The sequence below is a fragment of the Hevea brasiliensis genome, chromosome 18 (assembly GCF_030052815.1).
Source record: "Hevea brasiliensis isolate MT/VB/25A 57/8 chromosome 18, ASM3005281v1, whole genome shotgun sequence".
Lineage (NCBI taxonomy): Eukaryota > Viridiplantae > Streptophyta > Magnoliopsida > Malpighiales > Euphorbiaceae > Hevea > Hevea brasiliensis.
Genome location: NC_079510.1, coordinates 3,731,242 through 3,743,610, shown reverse-complemented (window position 1 = coordinate 3,743,610; position 12,369 = coordinate 3,731,242). Strand labels below are relative to the sequence as shown.

General features: G+C 35.6%; 1 protein-coding gene across 1 annotated transcript; it reads right to left on the bottom strand.

Annotated features, from left to right (window-relative positions):
- On the bottom strand, nt 1-1,731 carry LOC131176082 (uncharacterized). Its single transcript, XM_058141197.1, has 6 exons — nt 1,709-1,731; nt 937-1,203; nt 740-808; nt 376-513; nt 168-285; nt 1-47 (listed from the first exon to the last, which is right to left on the bottom strand). The coding sequence occupies exons 2-6, from the start codon at nt 1,156-1,158 to the stop codon at nt 1-3; spliced, it is 594 nt and encodes a 197-aa protein (XP_057997180.1). The 5' UTR covers nt 1,159-1,203; nt 1,709-1,731.
- Between the last annotated feature and the right edge of the window lie 10,638 nt (nt 1,732-12,369).

Genomic DNA, 12,369 nt, shown 5'->3' with positions numbered 1-12,369 from the left:
TCAATTTTCAATGGTTAAATTCATTCCATAAGCTATATATTGTATGTCTGATGAAATATGAACGTAAATCTAATAATAAACATAACATAAAGTGCACACTAGAAAAGTCATTGAAAGAGTACAAATCAGATTCAAAGAGAAAAAGTTAAAAGGGTCAAGTAAATTACCAATTGCATGAGATAACGATTTCAGGACAGCAGTGGGAGAAGCAAACGGACCAAATGTAATGACAGGATATGAGGCTGAAGCAATGAATTGAATAATTGATTCCTTCCTCAAATCAATCTGCTTATGATAAATTGTTGGCAGGAAATTAGGTAAAGATATAAGAATGAGCTTAAAGATTTTAAGCAGTTTTGCTATAATTCTCATTACCTCACAACATTGTGTTGTGTCAGCAAGAACTCCTAGTGCCTCTCCATTTGGAAGAATAGCTAGCACCCAAGGATGTGATTGATACAAGGGCATAGTTTCAGGACCATAACCATATGAATCTGTGTTCCATGTGAAAACCTACATTTTTAAAATGAAACTGCTTATATTTAGATGTGGTGGATCATGCCATAAACTTCCTCATTTGGTTTGGATTTGGAAAACTTTTTATAATGAATATAGAAAGGGATTTGCTGGGCGTATGTATGGTGCTGGGAATCTCTAAATACTAGAGTTCATTTGAGAACTCTATAAGAGGGTGATCTGATTTCAGAGTGGAAATGGCAAACAAATTAAAATGACTTACTCTCTTCCCTGTCCTCTCAAGTGGTCCACTAACTTCTCCAGTTCCATAGAAGGAGGTGCCATTGGGAAGCTAAACCAGGGAAAAAAACATAATTAGCATTGAAGATGCTATAAGCAAATAAATACAACTAGAAACAACAAAAAGGAATGAAATTTTAAATTTAACAACTAGAGGGTACAAATATGGGAAAGGCCAACCTCAAGTTTGACAATCTGCTTTCCTAAAACACATTCAAAAGTAGGGATATATGAGGGAACTGGATGACTGATGATTGGTGTGTCCCTATCCTTAGCATTGGTGAATGAAAGACTGGGATATGAGCAATCAAATCGAAAAACTCCATCCTCCAGGATAGGCTCGAAAATCATATTCCCTGATTTGGCATCAGAAGTAACAGTCTTCTCTTCATGACCAGCCATTTTAGATACCAATGCCAACTTTGTACAGAATCAGGCCTCTTCTTTCTGCATGCCAAAAATTGAATTGGAATTACACTATTCCTCAACCCAAGTTTATGATAAACAGGATAAGAATCAGCAGAATTCGATTCAACCAAACTAATAAATTAATAATAAAAAAAAGTAAGTGCCTAAATTAGAACACAATACTTCCACTACGCCACTACCACCTTTGAATCAACAAATGATATATACAAAAATAGAATCACTAATGGGTGCATGCAACGAATTACAGCATTCCTCAACTCAAATTTACTATAAACAAGATCAAGAATCAGTGGAATTCAATTCAAAGAAACAAACAGCTTAATAAAAAATGGATAAACTACAACCCATTACCCCCACTAGGCACCACCTTTGGATACATGTACAAGATAATGAATTCACAAATAGTCTCTACTGAGAGAATGCATATGAAACTGAAGTTACATTTTAAGAATGCAGAAACTGATGATTGAATGATATTGCAGACTTGAAATGAAACGATCAAAGAATAAGAAATATTAAGAACCTGTATGATAGTGAAAGTGGTCTAAGAGTGAAGAGAGTGTGAGGAGGTAGAAATATTAAGATTTCCATTGGCGTAAAGTTCCGCAAATTCTTTTTCTTTTTCTTTTGGTTTCTTGTTATTTGGGATTGGAATTAAGATTGAGTTAAATGCGTAAAGTTCTGCAAATTCTTTTCCTCTTTCTTTTGGTTACTTGGTATTTGGGATTGGAATTAAGAATAACTCAATCATTTCCTCTTTTCTTTTGGTTACTTGGCATTTGGGATTGGAATGAGACCTTTCTTTTTTATTTGTAAAGATATTTAAAATTGATAAAGCATCCCCAACATTAAAAATAACAATTCAGGATAAATTTTAACAACTGTCCCTGAACTTATATAGTTGCAACACTATAATCCTTTAACTTTAAAATGTAACATAAAAGCCCCTAAACTTTAAATTTTGCACAGTAAAATTTCTTTGACTTTCAATTACTGATTTGTCAGTTAGAAACTGATGTAAATAGCTCCTGCATGACACTTAGTCAACATTTCTCTCTCCTCTCTTAGATTTGTCAGTTAGAAACTGATGTGAATAGCTCCTGCATGACACTTAGTCAACATTTCTCTCGCTCTCTTATGCAAAGTGTAAAATTATTCTCTTTACAGATGAAAAATTATTCTGTCTATATAGAGAAAAATAATTCAATTTACACATGGCTTGAAACAGAAAAGAGAAATATTGACTAAACTCCATGCTGAAACTGTTCAGGTCAGCGTCTAACTAAAAAACTGGTAATTGGAGGTTAGAGGGATTTTACTGTGCAAAATTTGAAAGTTGATGGGGTTTTATGTTACATTTTCAAGTTGAGGACTATAATATTACAACTAGATAAGTTCAAGGATAGTTGTCAAAATTTATCCTAAAAATTCACAATTTAATCAAATGATTGAATCACTCTTTGAGAAAATAGAACTAGAACTTTATAATCATTAGGCACGCTGTAAAATACTTCAACTCTTCTACCTTGTTGACCGATAAGTCTATTAACTTTAGCCAACCGGATTTGATTGAATCTCATGGTTAATTTTATCAATTGTCCCTCAACTTCAATTTGTATCATAAAAATATCTGAATTTCAATTTAATTATTATCACCAATTATAGTTAAATTTCACTTGCTACAGATATATCACAATCATCCTTAACTTTCATTTTTATAAAATTATTCATAATAAATCAAAAATTATGATTATGTTTTTTAAAAAATTTTATAGTTAGTTTAAAATTTAAAATTTTTTTTATTTTTTTTCTATTTATTTAAAATAAAAAATCATATATATATATATTATTCTTTCTTATATTAATGAAATAATATATCCAACTTAAATTATTATTAAGAACATTTTATAATAAAAACTATTTATATATTAAATTGAATTATAGGGATTTCTATGACAATTTTAAGTTAAGAGACTTTTGTGGTATACTAATCTAAGGGACGATAAGTAAAATTTAGTCGTAGTTAAGGTACAATCCAGTAATACCAAGTCACAAAAACTTTAATTATACTCAAATTAGTTAATAGATTTTATGATAAAAATTGAAATTAAAGGACGCCATTGATACAACCTCCTCTGTTGAGGAATCCTTAAGATCTTGCACTACTATAATAACATAGCATTTCTTTTATATATATATATATCATTATTAATTTCGGCCAAAAATTATTTTTTTAATTGATATTCAATGTTATTTTTAAATAATAAAAAAACAATTTATTTTTCTAAAAATATTTTTTACATATAAATGTAAATTCTTTTCCTAAACTGGACCATCCTACAGGGTTAACACTCATGTATCTAACTAGGCAAAACAAAACATACCATCCCACACGTTATATTGCAAAGCAAAAGATTTATTTGCAGTTTGAAACTTCTAAAAACTCATAAACTTTTTGATCTCATTGAGCGAAATGCTAAAAATTTCATGAATCCGTTGGAAATGTCTCCATCATTTGGGTTTTGTGGACTGGCAGTGAAGGGGCTCTCAGATAAACTATTTTGAGGATGGTCAGCTTCAAATGAGAACTCATGAGGAGCAATATCCAGAGGACGATTACAAATGGAGGTAGTGCTGACGCTGTTGAAAGCGGCAGCAGGAACTGGATCATTAACCTTTGGAAACCCAAAGCTAAGGGATGGCACGCCTGCATGTGAGACAATTGGTAAGGCAGGGTTGTTACCTTCAGCTGACCCAAAAATTTTTTTGCTTGTATTCTTGCAATTGTTAGTACACAGCTTGGGTCAAGTAATGAGAGAGAAAAAGTGAGATCATTTATTTATAAATAAGAAAGAAACAGAGACTCATTTCTTTCTTATAAGCCTCTTCTGTTTTTGTTATTTTTTATTATACACCGTGGAAATGTATAAATTATAAAAAAAATAAAGTAAACACACAAAACACCAATATTTACATGATTTATTTTGTCCACATAAGATTAATCTAGGGATATGCCATTCTCCACTATAATCAAATAAATAATAATCAATTACAAGCTCAAAGCTAACTACTCATCTTCCTAATTACACCCAAGAGATCCTACTATAAACTGCTTATAGTAAATACATTAGTTAGTTTTCTCAATTTTCTCTAGCCATAACTCAATATATTTACAACTTTAACTATTACACCACAAAGGGTGTCTTCAGCTATATGGATAAAAATTCATTCCTATTGAATTTTATGTCATTTCTCCACTTTAGGCCGAAGTTTCTTTCCCTCTATAGGACTATAATGGGTGGGAGCCCCTCATCAATGGGCAAAGTCACTCTTCATAGTAAAGCTCCACTCTACAATGGGAGACAACTCCACTCTATGAGTTGAAAGCCAAATAACATTTCCACAACACTCCTATTTATAGTGTTAGTTACCTTGATCCTAATCTAATTAGGAATCCCATTCAATTTAGGAATAACATTAAAATAAAAGTTCTATTCTATATATAAAATATTCCTGCATCTTATCAAGAAATATTTCTCTCAAAAGGTCTAATATACCGAGGTGCTAACTTGCCCTTCTTTCCAAATCTCATGACTCCCTTCATCGGAGAAACCTTCAGGAATACATAATCACCTACTGAAAACTCTACATCCCTCCGTCTAGGATCTGCATAACTCTTTTATCTACTGAAAGCTGTTTTCAATCTTTCCCTGATTAAAGGAACCATCTCTGAAGTGTACTGCACTAGGTCTACATCATGCACCTTCTCTTCTCCCACTTCCATCCAACACAGAGGAGACCTACACTTTCTGCCATATAGTGCCTCATAGGGTGCCATCCTGATGCTGGAATGATAACTGTTGTTGTAGGCAAACTCCACCAAGGGTAGCTGATCATCCCATTGACCTCCAAAATCCAAAACACACATGCGAAGCATGTCTTCCAGTGTTTGGATTGTCTTTTCGGACTGCCCGTTTGTTTGAGGGTGGAAGGCAGTACTGAAATTTAATTGTGTGCCAAGTGCCTCTTGCAGCTTTCTCCAAAACTTAGAAGTGAACTAAGGCCCTCTATCAGATATTATGGAAGCAGGAACTCCATGCAATTTGACTATTTCTTGAACATAGAGCCGGGCATACTATGCAACAGAATAGGTGATTTTTACAGGCAAGAAATGAGCTGATTTAGTCAGACGATTTACAATCACCCATATCAAATCATATCCCCACGTGGTACGAGGCAACCCAGTTACAAAATCCATAGTGATTATTTCCCACTTCCATTCTGGGATAAGGAGCTCTTGCAGCTTCCCTGATGGCCTTTGGTGTTCAAACTTCACCTTCTGACAAGTCAAGCACTTAGATACAAAGTCTGCTATGTCTCCCTTCATGCCATTCCACCAGTAGCTATCTTTCACATCATGGTACATCTTGGTGTAGCCTAGGTGGAAATTATACAGTGTATAGTGTGCCTCTCGCATGATTTCATTTCTGAAATTGTCCACGTCGGGCACACATATCCTGAAACCTTGGATAAGAGTGCCATCATTGGCAAATCCAAGCTCACCACCTTCACCCTGCTGTACTCTTTCTATAATCTTCATCAATTGCGGGTCTCTGTGTTGGGAAACTCTAATTCTATCTCGCAGGTCTGGTCTCACTGAAAAATGGGCCAATAATACCCCCTCATTTGAAATATCTAAGATCAGACCTTGATCCATCAACTCATGTACTTCCTGAATTAATGGTCTCTTCTCCGCTGATATGTACGCCAAGCTGCCAGAAGATTTTCTGCTCAAAGCATCTGCTACTACATTAGCCTTCCCAAGGTGGTACTGGATGGTACAATCATAGTCCTTCAAAAGCTCCATCCATCTCCTCTGTCTCAAATTTAAATCCTTCTGTTGGAAGATGTACTTTAAACTCTTGTGGTCGGTGTATATTTTGTACACTTCACCATATAGGTAGTGTCTCTAGATCTTTAGTGCAAAAACTACAGTCGCCATTTCCAAATCATGGGTGGGATAGTTCTGCTCATGTCTCTTTAGCTGCCTTGAAGCATAAGCCACTACTTTTTCATTCTGCATCAAAATATACCCTAAGCCAACTCTGGAGGCATCACAGTACAGGGTATATCCTTCACCACTCATCGATAATGTCTACACAGGGGCGGTGGTTAGACATTCCTTAAGCTTCTGAAAGCTCTCCTCACAATCATCTGTCCAAATGAACAGAACATTCTTCCGAGTTAACTTAGTTAGGGGGCCCAGAAAACTTCACACCTCAGTGACTATTGTAGGCCTAAGCCAATCAGTTACCACCTCAATTTTCTTGTGATCCACTTGAATGCCTTCACTAAAAATCACGTGTCCCAAGAATGAGATGCTTTCTAGCCAAAATTCACATTTTAAAAATTTGGCATATAGCTGGTGCTCCCTCAAAGTCTGCAACACCATCCTCAAATGTCACACATGTTCTTCCTACGTCCGAGAGTATACCAAAATGTAATGTGACGCCCCTTACCCGTCTACCGCATAGCCGAGCAAGAAGTGCCACATTCGGTGCCGGAGCACCCTATCTTGTTTTATCATATCTATTGTAAACTTTTGATGTCATTTAAAACATGTATTCTATGTGCAGAAAATTTTTTTTTTCTTTTTTTATATCTTATTTCTGTGGAGACCCAAACAGAGCCTCCCTTATTTTATTAGCATTTGGCGGGTTCCACTAATCACCTGTTAACATGTCCATATTCATTTCACACATTTCCATATCATATTCTCATGTATCATATCATTTACAATTATTTATGAGATCTCAAAATGAAGTATTATCTATTGCATTCGTATAGAAATTCATAGATAATAAATTACAAGTTTTCATTTCAATCTCAAAGTTTAATTACAAGTCCAAAATGAAATACATCATAAACTAGTAATTACATCATGACTAGACATAATGAACCAAAATACTAGTCTACACATGGGCCCTACCAAAATACAAAAGACTGATGAGGTGACTCTTATCGGTGGCAGATCCGGGAACTCGTCCAAATACTCTTGTGGCGGCCTTGATCTTGATACCTACGCGATGGAAAACCAACGCGCTAAGCATAACGCTTAGTGGTGCATAATTTATAATAATAATAATTAAACAATTGAAATAATATTTACAAATCATAAATTCTGGGTCTTTTACATTTTTTTACACTTTGGAATCAATTAAAATTATTGGGGTCTTTCCTGTTTACTTATTGTATATTCAGTATTAATTAATTATTATCAATGCGCAAGAAACCTATAACAAATTATAAAAGCTGGATACACGGGAGTATACGGGTTAGACAGCCATATGTCTACCTCAGATACATCCGCTGTGCACGAGGCCACCGTCGGCACGGACTATTAGGCTTGTAAAGCCAGAAATAAAGTAGGCACAATGGCCAGTAAGTAGGCATATAGCCTGTAGAACAATCATATCAGACATATATTGTGTCACACCCCGGCTTAGGGGGCCCCAGCTCAAGCCCCTTTATGGGTGGCCTTCTTGCCAGCGTACCCTTCTAGAGGCCGGACCTGCGACTCACAAGGTACTGTCCGCTTTGTGGAATTAAATCCCTTCGCCCTGCAGAGCTAGGATTCGAACCCTTATCACTCACGGGTTTGCTTCGCCTCTCACCAATTGAGCTGCAGCTCTAAATGTGACGCCCCTTACCCGTCTATTGTATAGCCGAGCAAGAAGTGCCACATTCGGTGCCGGAGCACCCTATCTTGTCTTGTCATGTCTATTGTAAATTTTAATGTCCTTTAAATCAGGTAATTTACGTGTAGAAATTTTTTTTTTTTTTTTATATCTTATTTTTGTGGAGACCCAATGCATCCTCCTCTGTTTTATTAGCATCTGGCGGGTTCCACTATCACCTGTTAACATATTCATAGTCATCTCACATATTTCCATATCATATTCTCTTTTATCATATCATTCGCAACTATTTATGAGATCTCAAAATGAAGTGTCTCGCCAGCGTACCCTTCTAGAGGCCGGACCTGCGACTCACAAGGTACTGTCCGCTTTGTGGAATTAAATCCCTTCGCTTCTGCAGAGCTAGGATTCGAACCCTTATCACTCACGGTTTTGCTTCGCCTCTCACCAATTGAGCTGCAGCTCAATTGGTGAGAGGCAGCTCAATTGGTGAGAGGCGAAGCAAAACCGTGAGTGATAAGGGTTCGAATCCTAGCTCTGCAGAAGCGAAGGGATTTAATTCCACAAAGCGGACAGTACCTTGTGAGTCGCAGGTCCGGCCTCTAGAAGGGTACGCTGGCGAGAAGGCCACCCATAGAGGGGCTTGAGCTGGGGCCCCCTAAGCCGGGGTGTGACATATTGTCAGTTCATGATTTGCTCTATAAGCAGTACTGCTATCTGTGGTCCCTAATTGGTATACCAATTTATCCAAACTAAATAAATAAGTCTAGGTATACTATGGGCAATTAAACATTTTTAATTATTTTAGCACTATTCATTGTTACTATTTTCTAGTACTGTTCATTGGTACCATTAATTTCATATTAATGGGACATTAGTCCCAATTTACATATTCATATCATTTTTAATATTTAATTATCCTTATGAGTATTTTAATTATTATATATAGCATTTTTCCCATGAACCTTTCTTTAGGTTCATGTTGATGTGTTATCTTTATCTAGGAATTTGACTAGGTTAGGATGTCTATTTAGTCACACTTCCTTCATAACAATTGTTCCTCTATGTTTAAACTTGAATTTCAGTTTTTGAATTACTGAATTTGGAGTTATAGAACTCAAGTTATGGTCAAAATACCATAACTGGTCCCTTTGCCTCTAAGCTGTCCAGAATTTACAATTTCTAGTCAATAAACTTTGACCAGTCATTTGATCATTTTATTGTCATTTTTAGACTTAGGTTCCTTCACAAGATATGTTCCTCTATGTCTTAGGGACTCCCAGGTACAATTTCATAATTTTTCAAGCTTGGTATAGTGAGTTATGGTCAATGTATTAACCTGGACTCTCAGTCCTATAAGGGCAAAAATCAACTTCAGGGCAGTATGTTTGACCCTCTTTTTAGGGTCTTTACACTTAGAATTTGGCAAAGGTGTCTAAATCAATATTGTATCCCTAAGGATCATGTTTCTAGATCATATTGGCAAATCTCAAATGGAATTTCCTAATGGGAGTTATGGCCAAATGAACACACAGGTATCAAATGGCATTCTGGGTTCAACTTAACATTTTCTAGATTTCAATTCCTAACTTTAGCTAATATTTTCCCTAGGATGCAGTGGTTTCTAGAGCTTAGTCAAAACATAAAAATTGTTGTGCTATGTCTTATAAAACTCTTGGCACTAGTTTCACTCAATTTGTAGATTTGGAGACCAAGTTATGGCATTTTTGCCAAAACTGGTCAACATACCAAAGGAACAGTATTTTGGGACATTTTCTGGGTTGGCAGTTTCAGTGACCCAACTTGTGTTAACAATTTGAATTGGTTAAAGGCAAAACTGGGTTAAGTGGTCTTCATGAAAAGTGTAGCCCTATGTCTAAACTTTCCATGGGTAAAATTTTAGGTCATTTGGACCAGTATACGTTTGTTTCATAACCTAGTGATTTATCTGAAAATAAAGAGAGCAAAACCTTGCATAAACCAAAAGTGGACCCAAAAGGAAGGAATTTTCAATGGTCCTTAAGCTAGGATTTGTTGGATCTGCAAAAGCAATTTGCATACATTAAGCACTAAAAAGAACATATTTTTTCCAAACTCATTCAAATGAAATTGGATTATTCAAGGGCACAAGCACATACCAAATGAAGAAGGTAGGAGTCATCACTGGGGTACCCATTATATGAGCATCATAAAATAGAGTATATAAGTGTGGTATAAGGCGATAACGTCTCTTTAATGCCCGACGACAAACTTCTTCACACTATTGGAAGTTGGAACTGAAGTAAGTTCATAACATAGTTGCCAGCATGATAGGATAATTAAGATAAACTTGAAAAGCAATATAGAAAATTTAGAAAGAGATAAGATAGGTGCAAACATGATATTAAAGCAACATGATATAAGCTATGATACTTATGAAAAGAAATATTTTACATAGTTATCTCAGTTCAGGTCTAAACAAATCTACCATAGCATTAAATCAACTTTGGGCTTTGCCTAATTAAATGGAATATCTATATACATATCGAGTAGGAAATCTAAAGATGGTTACTATCAAATTGCTAGTGCAGAGGACAAACCTCATCTCCAAAAGACCATGGCTCATGGTCAAAAGAGGCTTTTTCGAATGCCCACGACAGAAAGGAAACATTGCACCGACACCCATCCACCTTCCAAAAGCTTAGGCGTTGCATTTCCAACAAATCCGCCAATATCAGTCCTGAAAATGGTTGACCACCGAGTCCCTATTCAAAAAGTAAAACCAAAATTAGAGAAAATAATTATGTTGCAAGTAATGAACCCATAAGGTATTTCTATTATTGAAGTAATTTATTTTCCTCTAGATAAAAAGACAATTATTTTCTACTTCCTTCCAAATCAAACTATGCTTTGAAAAATACAAAGAATCAATGAACAATTCAAGAAAAGAAGGAAGAATGGAAGACAAGGGGGATTATGATAAGGAAAATGAGATCGACAAAAGAATAAAATTCAACAAAATAGATATGCTATTTAGGGTGAAAAGACAATCAAAATAAACAAAGACTGAGAAAATAGATATGAAGATGTTATATTGATTGAACACTAATCATCTATACACATATAAATTCCTAGAATACCAAACAGATTAGAATACACTTTCAACTTAGGAGATTTTGCGTGCTCTCGACAAGCCCATAAGTTAGCAATCGTAGGTGGTAAGAAGAAAAACCTGTTACACTCCCTTATAAACTTCAAAACAACCTACAAATTCTATCCATAGACCTGTAACGTGATCCCTAATCAGGGGCCTTAACATCTATATAGTGCTTGAATACCTTCAATATCATATCTTATAATCACAACATCATTTGCATAGAAAGTAGTTAACCACGCAACTTTTTTCTAAGTATCATTTAGGGCATCAAGGTCTTAATGGGGCATTCAAAATTCATTAGTAGCCATTATTTGATACAATAATAGAAACAAATAAAGGACAAATAAAGGTCTCTATAAGTGAAGTTTTACAACGTTTAAAATCAAAGCCCTAATAGAATCATGTCCTTAGTTCAACATATGCAAAAACTTTACGAAAGCCATTTGTTCCAACTATTTTTTCATTGTTGCACATTTGATAGCCTTTTCCTCCTAAAGCAATTCAAATCAATCCATGGTTCAATTATGCATAAAACTAAGATTGCTAGCCCAAAAATCCAATGATCCAGAGAAAAGAGGATGCAAGGTGCGTAATCTTCATCATTTTGATCAGGCAAACTTTGTTAATGATATTCATACAAGACATTCATAAACTGTAGACCTCTCGTATGTTCAATTTTCCATATTTTCCTAAGACTTCTAGCCCTAAATTACAACAATCTAGTTTCTCAAACTTCATATATTACTCACCAATTGAAGAACCATGGAGATGGACATGTGCAGATGCTCCCAATTTGAAACGTTGTCTCCTGTCCATGTTGCAGCATACTTTTGACTGCCAATAAATCCAGCCCTAGTAAGAACAAAGGGACGCTTATTTTCATTGGCTAATTTCATGCCTTCAAATGTTGATCTTGCCATCAACATGCCAAATACCTAAAAATAAGAACTTTAAGTTCAGAATTTTATTTGATTATCAACAATAAATACAAATAAAAAGGCGCGGTGTGACAATAAAAAGGCGCGCTCAATTGGTGAGAGGCGAAGCAAAACCGTGAGTGATAAGGGTTCGAATCCTAGCTCTGCAGAAGCGAAGGGATTTAATTCCACAAAGCGGACAGTACCTTGTGAGTCACAGGTCCGGCCTCTAGAAGGGTACGCTGGCAAGAAAGCAACCCTGAAGGGCCTTGAGCCGGGGCCCCCTAAGCCGGGGTGTGACAAATTCATTATTTTGACATTCTGTCTCCCAATTAGCTTGATTCATTTTGCAAGGTGTACTAAAAGCAAAATGAAAGGGATTTTATAATTTTTAGTTTTAAACTGTTACAGAATTACTAATGCTGTCAGAAAT